Consider the following 22435-nt stretch of genomic DNA (forward strand, 5'->3'; position numbering starts at 1 on the left):
CCAGGGAGGCAGATGTTGCAGTGAGCCGAGATGGCACCATTGCACTGGAGTTGTTACCTGGGCAACAAGAGTGAAAGTCCATCTCAAAAAAAAGAAGAAAGAAGAAGATGCTAACTCGAAGAGTGCCACCAATCTAGACATTCAGAATACACAGCCTGTTTCACCACTGCCTGGCTAATCATGAACCGGTTTCCAACAGCTGCTAAAAGCCAACACCAGTTAGACTGAAAATGCCTCTCTCTCCACTTGTTCAACAAAATATCCTCTACTAATAAGCGATAGATTCTTGTTGGTTTCAAATATTCAAGGGCTACACATTTTTAAAATTCTGATTTACTCAAATTATATTCTAAATGTTTAAGGTTGTTCTTGTCAGAATTGAATTTGTCACATGCCACTTTTTGTTTCTACTAGCTCCCAGCAGATATCTAATACATGCTTACTGAAAAAATTACAAATAGAGCCTGTGAATCACTATTTGTCTAGCAAAGAACTTTAACAAATGTATATGGAATGCTTTGTGTGCACCAGAAACTGAAACCCTGGAAAAGGTGAGAAAGCATGCTGTTTCTGGCCTTTCAAGAGCTCCCCAAGTACCAGGGAACCAGGGCTCTGCTACAAATACTAATATCCAATATAACAGAGCGAGACTTCCAGTACTGAGCACAATGAGAGTGAGGAACTGGGTTTACCCTCCTGTTTGAAACAAACAAAGTCAACCAAAAAACAAAACAGACAAAATCCAGAGTCCTCAAGACACTGGACATCAGCCATGAAGGACAGTGATCCCTGGGAGACGAGAGACAAAGTGAGCCCCACAGCTGCCCCACCTCACTTCTTTGAGAGAGTTCCTAGGCTGTGGCACAAGGAGGAGGGACAGGCAACCCTCTGAATTGAAGAGGTGCTGAGAATCTAAGGAGACCAAGACAGCCACAGTTTATAGGACAGAGCACCAGAGAAGAGAGAACAAGACAGAGAGAGCCTTGGAGATCCGGGGAAGGTCCCCCTCGAGTACTCAGCAGAACTGTGTGTGTGAGAAAACTCCCTGAGGCCACAGAGGGAAGCATCGGAAAGGATCAGAGGGAGCGGCTCTCGGCGCTCACACAGGGCTAGAAACAGTCACCGTTCTCAGCAGGCAGACTGGAAAACCCGAACTTTCTGGTTCATTAGGTAGAGTACTCATTATAAAGCAAGACCCAAAAGAGTAAACCATCTACATGTAACTCAACTAACCTCAGAGCAAAACTCAAGAAGATCTCTGTGAACACAAAAATGTCTAGCATCCAGCAAAGTAAAATTCACAATGTTGGGCATCCAACCAAAAATTGGGAGCCATGCAAAGAGGCAGGAAAGCACAATCCACAAGGAGCATCAATCGACCAATCAAAAACACCGAGAACTGGGAAGTTATTAGAAGATCTTAGAACTAGCAGAGAAAGACATTAAAACAATTATTACAACTGTGTTCACAAAGCTAAGTAGAGACACAGGGAGAAATTTTTAAAAGACCTAAATCAAACTTACATAGATAAAAACACAATTAGTGATATACACTGAACAGGGGCCAGACAAGGTAGCTCATGCCTATAATCCCAGCACTTTGGGAGGCTGAGGCGGATGAATCACCTGAGATCAGAGTTCAAGGCCAGTCTGGCCAACATGGGGAAACCCCATCTCTAATAAAAATACAAAAATTAGCTAGGTGTGGTGGCACGTGCCTGTAGTCCCAGCTACTTGGGAGGCTGAGGCAGAACAATCGCTTGAGCCTGGGAGGTGGAGGTTGCAGTGAGCCGAGATCGTACCACTAAACTCCAGCATGGGCAACAGAGTGAGACTGTTTCAAAAAAAAAAAAAAAAACACGGGACAGGATTAACAATAGATTAACAGATAAACACCACATTAGACACCGTAGAAGAAAAGATTAGAGAACTTGCAAACACAATAATAGAAACTATAGAAAACAGAAAACACATAAAACACTGAAAAGAGCATCAGTAAGCTATGGGACAACACTAAGCAATCATTCAGGAAATCACAGCCCCTTTAAGAGAGGAAAAAAAGGAGGGGAACAGGGCAGAAAAAAATCTTTGGGGGAAATAATGCCCTAAAATTTTCCAAACTTTAAAAATACTATGAAGCCACAGATCCAAATTCAATAAACCCAGGCACAAGAAACACAAGACATAAAAAAACTACATCAGGGCATATCATTACCAAATCACCCCAAATAGATAGTATAAAGTCTGTCACCCACGCTGGAGTGCAGTGACACGACCATGGTTGTCTGCAGCCTCAACCTCCCGGGCTCAGGCAATCCTCCCACCTCAGCCCCGAGTAGCTGGGACCACAGACGCATGCCACTGTGGCCAACTATTTTTGCTTTTGTTTTTGTTTTTGTAGAGACAGTTTCCCGATTTGCTGATAAAGTCTTAAAATAAACCAGACAAAACCTATAAAATGGAACAGTAAGGAGTTACATGAAAAACTGTGTATAATATAATGCAAAAAGAAAACTCCAACACATAATACATTTCAAATACGTATAAAAATAAGTATGGAATAAATAAGGATTAGAAGATAAGAAAAACAAAACATTACCTGTAAAGAATGTGGAATTATTATTTTTTATTCCTAGTGTTGCTATTTAGAAAAAGAAAATGATTCTATTTTAATTATAAGGTCTCTGTGCCTTTAAATCCTGGAACGAGGTAACTCACAGAAGTCTGAAGAAAACTTGCTCATACCCGTCACCACATCAAGCTCACCTCTCCAGCTACACTTGTGCTCAGACCCCAACACCCAGCCCCGCACACATCCAGAGGCCTACACATGTCGGTGCAGGGGCTCTGATGCCTTCACCTAAGCAAGGTCACAGATAAGGCTCAGTAGTTTGTATATCTCAAGGCTGGCCTGACAATCTGAGCATCTGCATATCTTTCCAGCTGCCTCAGAACTGCTGTGTGGCAGAAGAGATCTCAAACCTTGCTATGCTGTGAGTTAGTGAGGGAGATTCCTCAAAACAGTCAAGGGCCAAGTGCAAAGAAGAACCTGTGAAAGCTTCTACCCTACACATCCTCCTCTAAAAGACCACAGATTAAAAACTGAACAATTAAGCAGGTGGTTTCCAAAGTACAAACAAAAGGATATACGAGAAAGGTAAAATGGGCCTCCGTCATGAAATAGCAAAAAAGATGAACTGAGAAAAACAAAAAAGGAGAGGTGAGTAAATCTACCTTTAACTGTAAAGACACAGGCCAGAGAATAAGATGCTTAATTATCCAGTTATTCTTATGCCAAATGTAAAAATTTTCAGAGATGAGCTTATTATCTATATGTACCTTTAAACATATATACACACACACAACCATGTGGCTAATTCAGGAATATAAAGATCAACTAACATCAATCTTCACTAAATTGTGGCTTGTTAATCATTTACTTTTATTATTTGGATAAGGCAGCATTTGATACATTCACTGACTGTAGCTGGAAAAGAGCCATTTCTATATATGACAGTCATAATAATAATGTTAAAAAAAACCCACATACAAAAAAGAAAATCTTATTATTTAAAGAATCTCATTTAGATGATTTTTATTTCAGTATATCTCACACTCAAATTTAAAACATGTAATATTTTCCATTTTGCTACAATGTGTTACACAAGGAGACTGCTGGCCACTAAAGACTTCTTATTAAGCACAGTGGTTTAGGGCAAAGAGAGGGAGATCTGAAAATCTGGCTGGGCGCAGTTGCTGAACCCTGTAATCCCAGCACTCTGGGAGGCTGAGGTGGGTGGATCACGAGGTCAGGAGTTCGAGACTAGCCCGGCCAATGTGGTAAAACCCCGTTTCCACTAAAAATACAAAAAATTAGCCAGGTGTGGTGGCAGGTGCCTGTAATCCCAGCTGCTCTGGAGGCTGAGGCAGGAGAATCCCTTGAACCCAGGAGGCAAAGGTTGCAGTGGGCTGAGATTGTGCCAAATCATGAGTGAACTCCCATTCACAATTGCTACTAAGAGAATAAAATACCTGGGAATACAACTTATAAGAGATGTGAAGAACCTCTTCAAGGAGAACTACAAACCACTGCTCAAGGAAATAAGAGAGGACACAAACAAATGGAAAAAATTCCATGTCCATGGATAGGAAGAATCAATATTGTGAAAATGGCCTTACTACCCAAAGTAATTTATAGATTCAATGCTATCCCCATCAAGCTACCACTGACTTTCTTCACAGAATTGGAAAAAACTACTTTAAACTTCATATGGAACCAAAAAAGAGCCTGCATAGCCAAGACAATCCTGGGCAAGAAGAAAAAAGCTGGAGGCATCACGCTACCTGACTTCAAACTATACTACAAGGCTACAGTAACCAAAACAGCATGGTACCAAAACAGATATATAGACCAATGGAACAGAACAGAGGCCTCAGAAATAACACCACACATCTACCAGCATCTGATCTTTGACAAACATGACACACATAAGCAATGGGGAAAAGATTCCGTATTTAATAAATAGTGTTGGGAAAACTGGCTAGCCACATGCTGAAAACTGAAACTGGATCCCTTCCTTACACCTTATACAAAAATCAACTCAAGATGGATCAAAGACTTAAACATAAGACCTAGGACTATAAAAATCCTAGAAGAAAACCTGGGCAATAACATTCAGGCCATAGGCATGAGCAAAGACTTAATGTCTAAAACACCAAAAGCAATGGCAACAAAAGCCAAAATTGACAAATGGGATCTAATTAAACTAAAGAGCTTCTGCACAGCAAAAGAAACTATCATCAGAGTAAACAGGCAACTTACAGAATGGGAGAAAATTTTTGCAATCTAACCATCTGACAAAGGGCTAATATCCAGAATCTACAAAGAACTTAAACAAATTTACAAAAAAAAAAAAGCAAACAACCCCATCTAAAAATGGACAAAGGATATGAACAGACACTTCTCAAAAGAAGACACTTACACAGTCAACAGACATATGAATAAATGCTCATCATCACTGTTCATTACAGAAATGCAAATCAAAATCACAATGAGATACCATCACACACCAGCTAGAATGGCGATCATTAAAAATTAATGAAACAACAGATGCTGGAGAGGTTGTGGGAAAATAGGAACACTTTTACACTGTTGGTAGGAGTGTAAATTAGTTCAACTATTGTGGAAGATAGTGTGGCAATTCCTCAAGAACTAGAAATACCATTTGACCCAGCAATCCCATTACTGGGCATATACCCAAAGGATTATAAATCATTCTACAATAAAGACAAATGCACGCGTATGTTTATTGTGGCACTAGTCCTAACAGCAAACACTTGGAACCAACCCAAATGTCCATCAGTGATAGACTGGATTAAGAAAATGTGGCACATACACACCATGGAATACTATGCAGCCATAAAAAAGGATGAGTTCATGTCCTTTGCAGGGACATGGATGAAGCCAGAAACCATCATTCTCAGCAAACTATCACAAGATCATAAAACCAAACACTGCATGTTGTCACTCACAAGTGGGAGTTGAACAATGAGAGCACATGGACACAGGGAGGGGAACATCACATACCAGGGCCCATCGGGGTGAGGGGACTAGGGAAAGGATAACATTAGGAGAAATACCTAATGTAGGTGACAGGTTGATGGGTGCAGCAAACCATCATGGCACATGTATACCTATATAACAAAACTGCACGTTCTGCACATGTAACCCAGAACTTAAAGTATAATAAAAATAAATAAATAAATAAAAATAAAACCAAAGCTAGCCACCAAAAAAGAAAAAGAAAAAAGAAAATCTATGAGACTTAACTCAGGCTCTGCCACTGACCCCAAGAATGTCACATCTGGCCCCAAGAATGTCACATCTTTCAGCTTCGAGTTATGGTGTCAAATGGGCTAATATGGCTCCACCACAGTGTGGATGTAAGATAAATGAGACACTAAAACTCATTTTTAACAAGAATATCTATTCATTCAACAAATGTTCACTAAATTCCACAATCTTCCAGGCACTGCTATAGGCACTGAAAAGACAAGGAAGTAAAATAAATAAATAGTATGTTTTGTGAAAGTTGCAGATACAGGGATCAAATCACTTTGTCAGACCCAGACAAAATTGCACTAGGAAAGCACAAAGGGAGATGGGGTTCATGCTTATGTGCCCCAGGTTAGAGCTGTTTCCAAAGACTTTCCAACAACCCTAGAAGAAACCCTTCCCGTACATCCTTTACACATCTGCTGTGCATGGCTTGCATGTTCCACGTGAATACATGTTTCTATGACCAGATTTATCACTAGCCATTTTGGAGGACTACAGCAATTCAGTTAAAATACTCTCAACTGAACACCTGCCCAGTGCCTACAATTCCACCAGTGAATGACGACAACTCTGGTTTTTTTTTGTTTGTTTGTTTTTGTTTTGAGATGGAGTCTGGCTCTGTCGCCCAGCCTGGAGTGCAGTGGCCGGATCTCAGCTCACTGCAAGCTCCGTCTCCCGGGTTCACGCCATTCTCCTGCCTCAGCCTCCCGAGTAGCTGGGACTACAGGCGCCCGCCACCGCGCCCGGCTAGTTTTTTTGTATTTTCTTAGTAGAGACGGGGTTTCACCGTGTTAGCCAGGATGGTCTCAATCCCCTGACCTCGTGATCCGCCCGTCTCGGCCTCCCAAAGTGCTGGGATTACAGGCTTGAGCCACCGCGCCCGGCCTATGATGACAACTCTGGCTTTCAGCCTCTGGAGCCAATGAACTCTGCTTCCAGGGAGCCTATGTGATTCTCTCCCTTTCTGACAATAAGAGCTTCCCCTTACCCTTCCTTCACCAGAGGCACTGGCAGCCAGACATGCCATGCATCCCAGATTATAATCCTCATTTCTCATTCCCAAACTGACTCCATGTATCTGGACATTTCTCTAAAGTCTTTATTTATTTATTTATTTATTTTTTTAAAGGTTGACTGTTAGATGATGCTATGGGTCAAAGAGAAAAATGAACAGGAAAAGAGAGTACAGAGAGAAGCAAGTTTTGAAAGGATGGCCAGGAAAGTCTCACCGAGCAGGTGACATTACTGAAGTCTCAACAAGTTTTATTCTGAGGGAACAATGGAGTATCAACACAGCAGGACACTAGATAGCCATTAAAAATGACAACTGCGCACACTAAATAGATATACGGGAAAAACATGAGGAATAACAGAGAAGACGCACTAACATATGTAACAATTAAAACCAGGTAACCTTGTGTGCATGTCCAGATAAAAAGATTCAAAGACGGGCCAGGTGCGGTGGCTCACGCCTGTAATCCCAGCACTTTGGGAGGCCGAGGCGGGCGGATCACGAGGTCAGAAGAACGAGACCATCCTGGCTAACACGGTGAAACCCCATCTCTACTAAAAAATACAAAAAACTAGCCGGGCGCGGTGGCGGGCGCCTGTAGTCCCAGCTACTCGGGAGGCTGAGGCAGGAGAATGGTGTGAACCCGGGAGACACAGCTTGCAGTGAGCTGAGATCCGGCCACTGCGCTCCAGCCTGCGTGACAGGGCCAGACTCCGTCTCAAAAAAAAAAAAAAAAAAAGATTCAAAGACATAAGAACAAATGAACTGCATTAGACATACTGTATTTCATGTGAAGACACACATTTGGTGGGGGGAGGCATCTGTCACTCCTTTTAATATGCATTATAAAGTAAGATGTACTGGTAAATGGAGAGATGGCTATATACGTAGAAAGGAAACCTAGCCAAACGCAAACAACTGCAGAAGCTGGGTTGTGTGTACATAATAGAGTGTTTACCACAGCATTCTAACTTTCCCATAGTTTTGAACATTTTCGCTATCAACTAGGGGTGCAGCAGGGGAAATTCCTGGACGTAAAACCAGAGAATACAACTGTCAACCCCAGCTCTGTTACTTCCTCAGGCACAGAAGAGCAAGTCACACCTCCCGCCCCGCCCCCTCATCTGTCTGTTTTGCCCCTTTCCACTTGAAAAGGTCAAATTAAGAAATAAAGGACTCTATAAATACATTTTTAAACCCACTAATTTTCTAAACTAAACTGGGTCTAAGCTAATACGTGATAACAGACAAAAATAGAATACAAATAGAACCTTCCCCCCAAACTTCATGGCTAAGGCAGAGTCAGACTCGGGTCCTGTGATGCAAGTCCGTGGCGCAGGGAGGAGTCTCCCGGAGGCACCCTGGAGAACCGGACTCCATCCTAGATGAACTCAGCCCAGAGGACGCACGTCAAAACAAGACACAAACCTTCCCAATGTCCTGCAGTGTGGCCAGCTCTAGAATCTGAGAGAGAACGTCCAAGGCTGAGCGAAGAAACCCTCCAAATTTTTCCGTGCTGTTCTGAAGATCCAAGGTGACCTTGAGAAGGTGAAGGAGAGAACACACGGTTACTGGCCCTGTCAAGATCTCATAAAGTACAACCAAAGATACAAACATTAACGGCTGCGGCAGATGCCTCCACTGTGCGGCACTGTACATTGACCTTGTAGGGTGTGTCTGTGTGTTTGCTGTCAGCACTGGGAAAATATCTTGGAAAGAAATTCCTTTCAGATAGCTATACAAAAACTACTCTTTCAAAGGCATCTTTCAGGTTACACTGGCACTACTGAAAGATGTAATTCCTAACTTTCTTTCATAATGAGGAAAAAAGGGTTAAATGTCCACCATGATCAGTATCTGGTATGTGGTATATCAAAAAATAGAAAATACAAAGTCCTATTCCTTATACATTAGGATCCCTGGGAGAAATCACTGTCAAATTCACATAAGGTTGTTCAATTTGGATATAATAAAATATTACACCTGGTGTAAGATGTATTAAGATTCTAAAGGATTTCATGTAATTAAATTATACAGCAATTCTATTTTACACACTCAGAGAATGGGTCAGGACCAAAGACACCATGTATAACAAGAAAGGTAAGGCGAGACTGACTAGGAAAATAAATATTAGCAAAAACACTGCCTCAGGAAAGAAGGTGCTCGTAAATCTAAGAACCCTTGTGAAAGAGAAGCTTTCTCTGGGCAAAGTCAGAAGCAGGCAAGAGACAGACACAGAAACTGAAAATGTGAGTGGATCTAAATACCATGACTAAGCTAGGGTCAACCTGGGTGTGCCCTAAGGCCAGCCAAAGGAAAGAAAAATCCAGCAGTGCCACCACTGAGGGTCCAAGGGATGAGGTGATGTGGTGATGTCATGTGAAATGAAGAGCCCAGGGAAGAAAGGGTTCTCCTCCAATGTGCACAGCAATCTGACCTCTCCTGGACAACAGGTAAGTGGGAGGGAAAAGAAGGCATGGAATTCTGGAAAGAGAAGCTCACCATGGGAAGGTCTAGCTCTCAAATAAGGGGAAAGAGGTCATGAAATGAGAATTAAGATGAAAAAGCCTCCGGGTTTTCAGAAGAGTGGCAAAAGTTCTGCAGAGACTGAAAACCAAAGCAAGAAACCAGGGAAGACAAAAGGAATCAGAGGAGAGCAGGAAGGGCCACACGAGAAATGGGGAGTGGAGACGCTGAGCAACTCAGCAGAAGGAACCAAGGAAACCAGAGGCAATACTCAAAGATCCAGCAAGACCCGCCAGCCACTCCAAACAGTTCAGCTGAGAAGCTGCGCAGCAGGAGCTGACCGCGGGGATGACAGAGCAAAGGAAACAGGAGACCAAGATGCCAGGGAGGCCAGAATTACAGCAGAACATGCTGGAGTTCAGGGTATTCAGGAAGGAAAATAATAAATAGACAGCAAGCACTAGGAGCATAGAAAGGTGCCCCGAAATTCAAGATGATATGAGCTGAAAACAGGTGGAAAAGAAGTAGCTTCTCTATGGCATTTTTCAACATGCCGTCTTCTGCTCTGGGAGCTGACATGAGAACCACGCAGCTTAAAGAGACTCCAAACCTTGTAAAATATGAAGACTTTTATATCTTCCAAAATTATCAAACATCCTGCAGAAAAGAAGCCACATAAGTTTGACAAATGATTTTCAGGGGAAAAAAAAAAAACCATGAGAGTATCTATTAGTAACAAAAACAGGAATACCTGAGGATTCATTTACCAAGAAATGTGCAAGAGCTATGTGAAATAATTTTTAAAGTTTTTTTTAAAATCCTTTAAATTTCATGTGCTTCTGAGGTAATTTTAAAAGTTTTGAACAAATTGGAAAGCATCCCACATTCTGGACAGGGTGACTTAACATCTGAGGTATAAGTTCTCCCTAAATTAATCTACAAGTAGAAGTTGATTCTATTGTTCACATCCCAAAATCAACAAAGAAGAATATCCAGAAAATTCTAAAGAACAGGAGAACTGATCCCCTCATAAATACCATGAAACTATAATAATTAAGAAGTATACTTCTAGCCGGGTGCAGTTGCTCACGCCTGTAATCCCAGCACTTTGGGAGGCCAAGGAGGAAGGATTACTTAAGCCAGGAACTTGAGACCAGCCCAGGCAACTTAGGGAGACCCTGTCTCTACAAAAAATGTAAAAAGTAGCTGGCTATGGTGGCACATGCCTGTAGTCCCAGGTACCCAGGAGCTGAGGTGGGAGGATCACTTGAGCCCTGGAGGTTGAGACTGCAGTGAGGCATGGTTGCACCACTGCACTCCAGCCTGGGGACAGAGTGAGACTGTCTAAAAAAGGGAAAAAAAAGATGCTTCTAATAGATGAGCAGACAGATAGATTGATATAACAAAATGATAAATGGAACTAGAGAACTATGAGAATGTAAGTAACGCAAGCCAATTAGTGCAAAAAAATTCTTCTGTAAACAGCATTGGGGACAACCAAAAACAAAAATTAAATTAGATGCATACTTCATATCTAACAAATTGCAGATGAATAGAAAATTTTAAAGTAAAAAAAAAAAAAATGAACTAGAAAACTAAAACATCCCTAGACAGAAAGGCTGGCTCTTGGGGTTATCTGGTCAACAGTTCCTTACACTGACATAAAAACTTTCCCTAGCTGATAACAAGTGGCTCACCACGCCCAGACTATTTGAAACACATGGTTTATGCTGAACGCCCGCTTTTCTTCTGTGAGTCTGGAATTGTGGCTCATGTTAGGCAGAGGGGACCTGCAGGACCAGCAGGTTGCTGTATTTTTGTGTGAGCCTCACGGGAGGGAAGGAAGCCTGTACACGGATCCCTCCAGACTCCACCGAGGCCACGTCCCCCAATAACCTGGCTGCACATCCTAGCTCTCTCACTGTACTCAATCTTAGCTGTGACTACACACAATATGAAAATCCAAAACACCTGTATGATAGAAGCTATCATAAACAAAGCTGAAAGACAGACAAACTTGAAAACACGAATTGTAACTCATATCTCAAAGGGTTTATATGTCCTACAAATCATAAGAAAAACATCGACAATCCATTAGACATAAGTATGCGGGCATATATATTTTCAAAAGATGCAGAGGCCCATACCTTGTAGTTAGCGTGCGTAGCTTTCAGGACATCATGCAGTTTGAGATATGAAGGAAGATGATAGAAACTCCCCAGTGATGAGGATTTACTTGTTGTAACAGGACCCGAGGTATCAGATTGTCTAGAAGCTTTAAAAATGTGCACACAAAAGATAAACTTTTAGATCAAAATAACTTGCCAAGTTTTAAAGAGATTACTGGAAATAATGACTTTTTTTAAAGCATTCTAGTATGAAAATACTCAAATATTACCTCTGATCTTTTGATCAACTAGAAGTAATGAGAAACTGACTAACAAACGTAAGTACAGCCTAAGTACTAAAACAATAACAAAATAAGAAGAGCAGTGTGCACAGCTGTTTTGCTGTGGTTGCTTGTTTGCGTTTTGAGAAATCAGTTAGAGAATTATAGGAGTGGCTAATTCAAGGACCACTGACCAATTCCAGAACCTCTCTGAGCCTAAGATTCCCTAGTGGCCAACAACTTCATAAGCACACCAAGTAATCAAACAGGGATGACGTAAAAATGTTTTAAAGACAGTAAGGACACAAACATTATCATTAAACCGATACTAAATATTAAAGTGCCAAGCACTAGATACAACTATTCTACTCCAGTTTGAAGACTTTTGACTTGGAGTCCTTAGTTTATTTAATTCATCAGAAAGATGACAGTCATATACTGATAATTTTACACTTGTAAAGGCTGAGGTTTTTCAACAGGTAAATCTTCCTCCTGTACTACAGTCAAACCTTAGAAAAGAGCATCTTTTAAAACGCTTTAGGCCAGGTGCAGTGACTCACGCCTGTAATCCCAGCACTTTGGGAGGCCAAGGCAGGTGGATCACTTGAGGTCAGGAGTTCAAGACCAGCCTGGCCAATACAGTGAAACTCCATCTCTACTAAAAATACAAAAATTAGCCGGGTGTGGTAGCACGTGCCTGTAATCCCAGCTACTTGGGAGGCTGAGGCAGGGGAATCGCTTGAACCTGGGAGGCTGAGGCAGGGGAATCGCTTGAACCTGGGAGGCGAAGGTTGCAGTGAGATGAGATCGTGCCACTGCACTCCAGGCTGGGTGAAGAAGCAAGACTCTGTCTCAAGAAAAAAAACCTTTAATGTGTTGGTCAAGGATACAAAATTTCATTTATAGACAGGAGGAATGAGTTCAAGAGATCTACTGTACAGCATGGTGACTGCAGTTACTACCAATGTACCATATGCAGAAAAATCACTGAAAAGAGTAGATTTTAAGTGTTCTCACCACAAAACAATGGTATGTGAGGTGATGCATAGGTTAATTAGCCATTCCACAATGCATATGTATTTTTTTTTTTTTTTTTTTGAGACAGTGTCCCTGTGTCACCCAGGCTGCAGTGCAATGGCATGAACTTAGCTCACTGAAACCTCCACCTGCTGGGTTCAAGCAATTCTCTTGGTTCAGCCTCCCAAGTAGCTGGAACTACCGGCGCACGCCACCATGGCCCAGCTCACTGTTTTTTTTTTGGTATTTTTAGTAGAGACGGTTTCACAATGCTGGCCAGATTGGTCTCAAACTCCTGACCTCGTGATCTGCCCACCTCGGCCTCCCAAAGTGCCGGGATTACAGGTGTGAGCCACTGCGCCTGGCCAATGTATACATATTTCAAACATCATGTTGTATACTATAGATATATACAATTTTGTCAATTAAAAATAAATAAATAGGCCAGGTGCAGTGGCTCATGCCTGTAATTCCAGCACTTTGAGAGGCTGAGGTTGGTGGATCACAAGGTCAAGAGATCAAGACCATCCTGGCCAACATGGTGAAACCCTGTCTCTACTAAAAAAAATACAAAAAATTAGCCAGGTGTAGTGGTGCACACCTGTAGTCCCAGCTACTTGGGAGGCTGAGGCAAGAGAATTGCTTGAACCTGGGAGGCAGAGCTTGCAATGAGCCGAGATTGCGCCACTACACTCCAGCCTGGGCGACAGAGCAAGACTCTGTCTCTAAATAAATAAATAGCCTTGATATAAATGCATATACACAAAACAAACGGGAGAACCATCACAGGCCCCTGGGCACCAAGAGACAGCGTGAGAATGGGTTTGGAGGGAGACTGTACAGACAGGCAGCCGGGCAACCCAGATAGCAGAGGCAGCAGCAGTCACTTCATGCTTTGCCAGGCTCCTCTCCTGCCCCTGCCACTGCCCTCCAAGAGCAGTTTGGATGGGAATTCGAAAAACCGCAGTCACAACTAAATCCTAGCCCCTTCTGTTCTGACCTTTTCATGGGTAAAAAAGGTCCTCCAAACTTGTGCATGGTTTAAGCTCCTCCAACTCAGATGACTTTATCCCCACTTTATCTCTCCTTTAGTTCTTCCAAATGTAAATATTCCATTTCCAATCAGAATTTTTGACATATCAGAATCAATTTTTTCACCCACTATATCTATTCCTAAGCATCTACACCACTTCCCTTACTGAAAATCAGGGGGCCTCTCCAGCCCTCACCTGCAACCAGGGAAGCACAGGAGAGTGAGGCTCCGTGCTGGGGCTGGAAGCCTGGAGGCTGCAGGGGCTGCATGTCAGCAGGTGGCACTTAGAGATGCTTCAGACCAAAAGGTGGTCTGTGTATATTAGTCATTAGTTTCTAATATCTTGAACCGCACCTGGAGAAACCTTCTCTCACTTTAATGATGTGTATTATATTTCTCTAAAACACCAAGTTACTTAAATCCTATGTTGCTACATGACAGATGCTGCACTCCTGTCCCTCCCTTCCCCACACTGTTTCCTACCTGCACTGGCCTCACTGCCTTTCTTGGGACTCAACGGTACAGATGCTTGTTCTCCTGGTTCTTTCTCCTTCCCCTTTCGTCGGATGGGACTTAGAGAAGGGGGGTTTGTTAGAGAAGGCAAGGCTGCCTAAAATAGAAAAACAAAAACAAAAAACAAAAACATGTGATGGAAGTATAACAAAACTGAAAATTAGAATATTTGGTTTTACCATTTATTAGAAAGAGCTAACCTATGTCATTCATTTTGTTCTTGGACCCCTATATGTACAGTTCAGACACTGTACACATTTTATTTACTTTTACCCACACAATGGTACATGGCAGGGACTGGCCCACAACTTGCTAACAGGTACACAGAGAATGAGTTGAAGATGGAAGGAGTCCTCAGGGAGCCCCTAGGCCCACGCCCTCCAACAGCAAACAACCAGGGCATTCGATGTTAGCCATGACACCATGACATGAAAGGGGTGCAAAGCAGCATTTTTTTTCTTTTTTTTGAGATAGGGTCTCACTCGCCACCCGGGATGGGGCGCAATCATAGTTCACTGCAGCCTCAACCTCCCAGGCTCAAGCAATCCTCCCACCTCAGCCTCCAGAGTAGATGGGCCCACAGGCACACGTCACCTCATCCAGTTAATTTTTTAATTTCTTGAGGAGACAGGATCTCACACTATGATGCACAGGCTGGTCTTGAACTCCAAGCTCAGGTTATCCTCCCATCTCAGCCTCCCAAAGTGCTGGAATTACAGGCATGAGCCACCATGCCCAACCCAAAACAGCATTTTAAACTCCCTTTTCAAAAAGAGGAAACAGGCTCAGAGATGAAGTAACTTACTCAAGGTCACAGCTGGTTACCAGCAAAGCTAGAAGTCAACAAATCCAGATGTATTCATAAAGTCTGAACTCTCTCCAATACACAACACATGAGAGAATATAAAACATCGAGGCTCCCATCACTGTAGGAGGCAGCCATCATAGAGCAGAGTGAAGGCAAGATGACCGAGAGGTGGAATTGAGGTCCTAGCTCTGGTACTTCCTCACTCCCTGATCTTTTAGAAAAGTGCTTGTTATGGTTTCAATGTCTATAGTCCCCCAAATTCATACACTGAAACTTAATTACCAGGGTGATGGTATTAGGAGGTGGGGCCTTTGAGAGGTGACTGGGGCATGAGGGCAGACCCTCATGAATGAGATTAGCGTCCACATATAAGAGGCACCAGAGAGCTCCCTCACCCCCTCACCACGTGAGGGCAAGGTGAAAGTCCTAGATCTTGAACTTCCTAACCTCCAGAACTGTGAGAAGTAAATTCTGTTGTTGAAGCCACCCAGGCTATGGTATTTTGTTATGGCAACCCACGCTGACAAAGACAGTCACCTTAAACCATAATAGGATGAGGAGCTACAATCGGGTGCATGGACTGGAAGGCATCAGGGAAGAACTGCAGACAGTACATGAGAGGTTAGCCAGGTGTGGTGGTTCACGCCTGTAATTCCAGCATTTTGGCAGGCCGAGGTGGGCGGATCATGAGGTCAGGAGATCAAGACCATTCTGGCTAACATGGTGAAACCCCATCTCTACTAAAAATACAAAAAAAAAAAAAAAATTAGCCAGGCATGGTGGCATGGGCCTGTAGTCCCAGCTACTTGGGAGGCTGAGGCAGGAGAATTGCTTGAACCTGGGAGGCAGAAGCTCCGTCTTAATTTAAAAAAAAAAAAGAAAGAAAGAAAGGCTACTGCACTGAAAACCCTGCTTGGTAGAAGGCACCAGTCACAAGCTCACTGACTGTATGAGCCCATCCACAGTAATGTCCAGAAGATGCAGAGTCACAGAGACAGAAGGTAGGTCAGTGGCTGCCTGCCACATGCGAGGTTTTGGGTGAAGGGTACAGAGTTCCTTTGTGGGTTCTAAAACTGATTCTGGTGATGGCTGCACAACTCTGTGGGCATACTAAAGAGAATGAATTATATACTTTAAATGGGTGAATTATATGAATTATCTCAAGAATGCTGTTTCCTGGCTGGGAGCAGTGGCTCATGCCTGTAATCCCAGCACTTTGGGAGGCTGAGGTAGGTGAATCACGAGGTCAGGAGTTCGAGACCAGACTGGCCAACATGGCGAAACCCCGTCTCTCCTAAAAATACAAAAAGTTAGCTGGGTGTGGTGGCAGGCGCCTGTAATCCCAACTACTCAGGAGGCTGAGGCAGGAGAATCACCTGAACCTGGGAGGTGGAGGTTGTTGCAGTGAGCCCAGATCGTGCCAGTCCGGGCAACAGTGTGAGACTTTGTCTCAAAAAAAAAGAAAAAAGAAAAAAAAATCAAAAAACTAGCTGGGCATGGTGGTGCACACCTGTAGTCCCAACTACTGAGGAGGCTGAGGCAGAAGGATCACTTGAGCCTGGGAGATCAAGGCCACAGCGAGCTACGATCATGACACTGCACTCCAGCCTGGGCAACAGAGTGACATCCTATCTCAAAAAAATAAAATTAAATTTTAAAAAAAATGCTGTTTCCAAAACAAAAGGCTAGTGCAGTAATCCAAGAGGGCCAAGAAGTCTTGCAAACAAGGTCCACCTCAGAGCAGTGGGACACTCTGTGGGCCCTCTGAGAGCCAAGTGAAGAGGACACTCAAGATGGCGGCAGCGGCCTGCAGGGTACAGAGAGGGAAAGGCAGGCAGGACCAGAGCAGTGCCCAGAGGTGTAAAGACATGATCTGGAAGGGAAACGCTGCTATGGAGGGTGGCAACAAAAACCACTAGCAATGGATAAGGAAGGATGGCTGAAGTAGTAGACAGGGTCCAGGCCAAGAGGGCCAAGAAGTCTTGCAAACAAGGTCCACCTCAGAGCAGTGGGAAGCTCTGTGGGCTGAGGCTGAGACTTTCTAGAGATGTTTGCAGAGAAGGGAAGTGACTGATGGCAGCTAAAGGAGAATGGGAAGTTAGTGGGGAGATTTTTAAAGGTAGAAGACACAGCAAAGAGAGAGTAAACGGATATAACAGTAAGTGAACTGGTCTATCTTAGGCTGGGCGTGGTGGCTCACGCCCGTAATCCCAACGCTTTGGGAGGCCGAGGCGGGTAGGTCACTTGAGGTCAGGAGTTTGAGACCAGCCTGACCAACATGGTGAAACCCCGTCTCTACTAAAAATACAAAAAAATTAGCTGGGTGTGGTGGTGCATGCCTGTAATCCCAGCTATTCTAGAGGCTGAGGCAGGAGAATCGTTTGAACCCAGGAGGCAGAAGTTGCAGTGACCTGAGATCGCACCATTACACTCCAGCCTAGGCAATAAGAGTGAAACTCCATATCAAAAAAAAAAAAAAGTGTGTGAACTGGTCTATCTTAAATCCATTGTGCAAACAGTTAACATTTGTTTTGAGGTTGATTTTATTGCTTCACAGAAAAGCAAAACTGTCCCTGAGATTGGCAGAACATTCTACAACCATGGAAATGCTCTATAACTATGCTAGCCAGGACAGTAGCCATTAACTAAGATTTAAGGAGACAGCAATGAGGTACTTAGCCAGGAAAACCAATTGTGAGCTTTCTTGGCTAATGATGGAAACCTAAAACTAAAGCTAGGTATTTCCCTCTTAGGGGTAACAGTGACTGATGATACCAAAGGAGCTGTAAAACACATGGTCACATTTTTTTTTTCTTTTGAGACAGAGCCTGACTCTGTCATCCAGGCTGGAATGCAGTGGCACAATCAAGGTTCACTGCAAACTCCACCTCTCAGGTTCAAGCAATTCTCTTGCCTCAGCCTCCCAAGTAGCTGGGACTACAGGCATGTGCTACCAAGCCCAACTAATTTTTTTGTATTTTTAGTAGAGATGGGGTTTTGTGATGTTGGCCAGGCTGGTCTTCAACTCTTGGCCTCAAGTGATCTGCCACCTCAGTCTCTCAAAGTACTGGAATAACAGGCATGAGCCACTGCACCCGGCCACATGGTCACATTTTGATGTTAAATTTAGTGTCACAATCTGAGCAATTTTGTTCATTTAGAGCGAAAGAGAATAAAGAAGGGACAGATTACTAAATAAAGATAGTCTGGAAACCCACAGTCATTAAGGCTATATTAATCCAGCACCTAAGTAGGACATTACCTTTATTGCAGGTCCAGGAGCCACGTCGTCCAGGACATGTGCACAAATGTTGATCACCTTCAGCAAGTGGGAGAAGAGCTGCTCCACCATGGGCACCAAGGCCCGGTCCCCCAGGGCTGGCCAGACCTCCTCTTGCTTGGTGGCTGCTGGGTTGGCTTCTTCTTCAGAGGCCCATGAACTTCTCAGAGATTTAGGAGCACTGGCTGTGATATGGGCATAGACATTACCTCTCTAGCCCAATAGCATGGGAAGGACAAATTGCTTGGGGAACTGAAGTCATTTAAGACCCTAATCTATGTTGAGAGTTGGCCAGACATCTGTGCCTGATATTCAACTGATAAGCCAAACTCAAACTGAAACTGATGTCTTCCCCACAAATCTGTGTTCCCATTTCCATGACTGTCACCACCACACACCTGCCCAGGATGTGAAGTCATCCCAGGTTTCTTGGTCTTCACAACCGAAGTTCAGTTGGTGACCCAGGCCTGGCAATTCTGCCTCCTTCATTCTCTTACGATCAGTGTCTTCCCTACGATCCCAAAGCCATTATCTTGGTTTAGACTCCCCATCTCTTACCTTAGCATCAACATTAATCTCCTGAGTCTCTCTACCTTCTCCTCCAGCCCACATTCAAGTTGGCTGAATGATCTTATTAAAACACTCATCTTTTAGTCCCTTTCACGAAACTCTCCTATAGCCTCCTAAAGCAAAGAACACAGGTCCTGATTCTTTCATGGAGATTGGCAACTTCTCCCAAAATCAATTTCAATGGACTTCGTCTTCCTTGCTGGCCACATCCTCCGTTATCATCGCCACGGTGCTGCACCCTCTCCCTGTTGTGCCCTTTCCTATCAGCTCATAAATCTGCCCAAGGAGAGTGATCATGGCCACTCTGTGTGACCACTGCACTTTTGTTTACATGTATCCCCTCTAATCTAAAACCAACTTGAGAATGGAGTCCATACTTTATACTTTCTTACCATCCCAGTGCCTGAAGCAGTACTGGCCTATGGTGCCCACTAAGATGAAATTCAAAATGAGTTTACTTGTAGTTAACTGAGGGGCTATACTGGGAAAAGGCCACTTTAAAATACTCAGCACAGAACAGCTGCCAGCTGCATGTGTTTGTGCACATAGGTAACATCTGAAATTTGACTAAAGGGACAAGCCATCACTGGCGATGACCTTTTAGTATTTTCCCCTCATATGCTCACCACCCTCATCCCCCTAAAGAAATCAAAATCCAAGCCTCAGAGTCCCTCCTTCAACTCAGTACCTGCAAGCAAGTTTCCGGCCAAAATCAAAGCATCTTGATGGGCTGAGAGATCCAATGGGAACCAGGCTGACGAGAGCAGGGTCAGAATCATTGTGGCCATCCCAACGGTACAGCTCTTCCTAGACTCATCGGAGGCGCTCAGTGGAGGCACTCTGGAAGCAGACATTTGCAAGGTCAAATTATAGAAAACTTTTGAGCAAACAACAGTCTTCCTTTCTTTTGCAATTCCAGGAGAAAAGCGTGTCAGAATATGTTTTATACCAGCTCAGAAATTGTTTTACTGTTAATCAATTAACAACTTTCCTATAAATTAAAGCTCCATAAAAATCATTTGTGAAATGAAATCAGGTAGTAGATCTGAATGAAAGTACTGGGGCCTAAGTGTCCAAGGAAGGAATGCTTGCACTAGGGCATATGACAATGGTTCTGCTGAACTGGAGATGAGATAGCTACCCAGACATTTGGGCATCTTAATGCCACCGAATAAACAGGCCCAAAATAAAAGAGAATTGGCTGGAGTGAGCTCTTTATTACTATGGAAAAATAGTGTACTTGATACCCAATGGGGCAGGTCTGACGTGGTTAGTTTTCCTGATATTAATATTATCTTGGTTCCCCAATGGTATCCTTTAACACCCCATATCTTGTAGTAAAAGTTATTGGAAGACAAATTGCAATCTCATATAAGGAGGACTACCCAGGGCTCAATCCCCTAGAAAAGACAGTATAAGTCAAACTACCAAGAACTGAATCCCAACCACCTGAGGTGCTGACTGAGGATTAACAGAACACAGAATGGGTATGGAGAATATAGCTCATAAATATTAACCCCTTGTGAACAGATACAGAAATGAGGATTATGGTGTCTACCCATATTTTCTTTTTCATCACTTAAATCTATCTATATTTTAAATTTTAAAAAGTATTAGAACTGTATGTTTACTTGAATGAATTTTTAGCTTTCTTTAAATCAATACATTTTACTCCAATGCCACAGTTGCTCAGAAGTCAAGTCTAGTGCGGGACCTATGACTAGAAACCATAGTTGCTCAGTCTGTATGTGAGGAAGGCGGGAAAGCAATCATTCTAGAGCAGAGAATGTAATCCACTTCAAGCAAATGTCAGCTGGTCATTCGCTGACATACACAAGAAATCTACAGGTTCACTTCTCAAATGTGATGTGAGTCACCAAAATCATTCTCAGTAATTGATACACAGAATGAAAGCTTATTCCTGAATGCTGGAGAAGACTTGAAATTATTTCCCAGATGTGAGTAGGGTCACCTACTGGGGGAAAATCATTTTTAAGTAAAAGCTGTTAATGTAAGCACAGTAGTTCCTAAATCATCACCATTTCATATGTTAGGTCACATTTAAGTGAAAAAAGGTTCCTAAACTTCTAATACGCAGCAAATAATTCTGGAAAGAATCAAGCTAATGAGAAAAGTCTTTTGCCAACATATGAAAATTCCCCTAAATGAACTTGAAGATCACACCCTCAAATTCTCAAAAATGCCTAAGAACATTTGGTATTCAATTCCCACAGCTCCTGTCACTAGTGTCACACAACTAATACAGCAGAAACAAGTATTCCATCAGATATTTTTCCAAAAGTCAAACTGATAAAAGACTTAAAAAGAAAGAAAAAGGGCATCCTAATAACTACATTTATATTATACTGTTGTAGACAACTATTAATACATACTGAGGAAAATACATACCCACAGTGCCAACCTAAACTCCAAATGCAAACTGGGAAGGCAGTGGAAAGAAGACACAAAGCTTCACAGCATCCAAACTACAGAACAAAGAAACAATAAAATCACACCCAAACACCACAAAGGTTTATTGAATTATATCTCCTTTTACCCTTTATAAAAAGTACAAACAGTGAGAACTGAGATCTGTGTATGATAACCACGGGATATCTGTCCCAGCAACAAAAAGGCAACAAAAGCAAAACTCTGTCTCAAAAAATAAAAATAAATAAAAAATGTAAATTATAAATATTTTTCCCTTAGTATATATTATCAGGTCACTGACTTAATTATAATTGAGACATTTTAAACTTCTGATACATTACCAATGCAGGTGACAGTAGTTTTCTTTTTTTTTGGAGACAAAGTCTCACTCTGTTGCACAGGCTAGAGTGCAGTGGCTCAATCTCGGCTCACTGCAACCTCCACCTCCCAGGTTCAAGCGATTCTCCTGCCTCAGCCTCCCAAGTAGCTGGGATTACAGGCGCCTGCCACCACGCCCAGCTAATTTTTGTATTTTTAGTAGAGATGGGATTTCACCATGTTGGCCAAGCTGATCTCGAACTCCTGACGTCAAGTGAACCCCCCACCTCGGCTTCCCAAAGTGCTGGGATTACAGGCGTGGGCCACCACGCCTGGCTTATTTTCACTTTTATGTCTTCCTAAATTGGCTGAATTTTTTTACTTTTGGCATGTACTACTTTAATAATCAGAAAAAAAATAGTTATTTACATTCCTGGAGTAAGCTAAGATTCTTTTCACAGAAACACAATTTCTTAGCAAGCCCCACAGGTAAGTAAGAGCTCTAATACAAGCACCTCACCATAAGATGACCATACAACTAACTGGCCATACAAGTTACAAAAAATTATTATAATTTCATTAAGACCAATCAAGAAACTTACAGTGAGTGCTCTCGTGGTTGATGTGATCAGTTCATGAGAAACTGCTGCAATAACTCTCGAAAGGTTATTTTCCATAGTGACATCTGTTATGCTTGGTAGTAGGTTATAGCCTCTATATATTCTAATAAGAAAAATACAGAGACTTAAAATATACTATT

The 22435-nt window shown here is 42.7% G+C and overlaps 1 protein-coding gene across 2 annotated transcripts in view; it reads right to left on the reverse strand.

The window, feature by feature from the left end:
• Window positions 1-22435, reverse strand: part of HTT (huntingtin) — a 164828-nt gene that overhangs the window by 74007 nt on the left and 68386 nt on the right. For both annotated transcript variants that reach the window (XM_073012553.1, XM_073012554.1), the window contains 7 exons: window positions 22278-22398; window positions 21337-21413; window positions 19616-19767; window positions 18340-18542; window positions 14240-14366; window positions 11465-11592; window positions 8280-8390 (listed from right to left, as the gene is read on the reverse strand). In XM_073012553.1, the coding sequence (XP_072868654.1) occupies window positions 8280-8390; window positions 11465-11592; window positions 14240-14366; window positions 18340-18542; window positions 19616-19767; window positions 21337-21413; window positions 22278-22398 (919 nt within the window). The remainder of the gene's footprint in view (window positions 1-8279; window positions 8391-11464; window positions 11593-14239; window positions 14367-18339; window positions 18543-19615; window positions 19768-21336; window positions 21414-22277; window positions 22399-22435) is intronic.

This window comes from Chlorocebus sabaeus, chromosome 27 (genome assembly GCF_047675955.1).
Source record: "Chlorocebus sabaeus isolate Y175 chromosome 27, mChlSab1.0.hap1, whole genome shotgun sequence".
In the NCBI taxonomy this organism is placed as follows: Eukaryota; Metazoa; Chordata; class Mammalia; order Primates; family Cercopithecidae; genus Chlorocebus; species Chlorocebus sabaeus.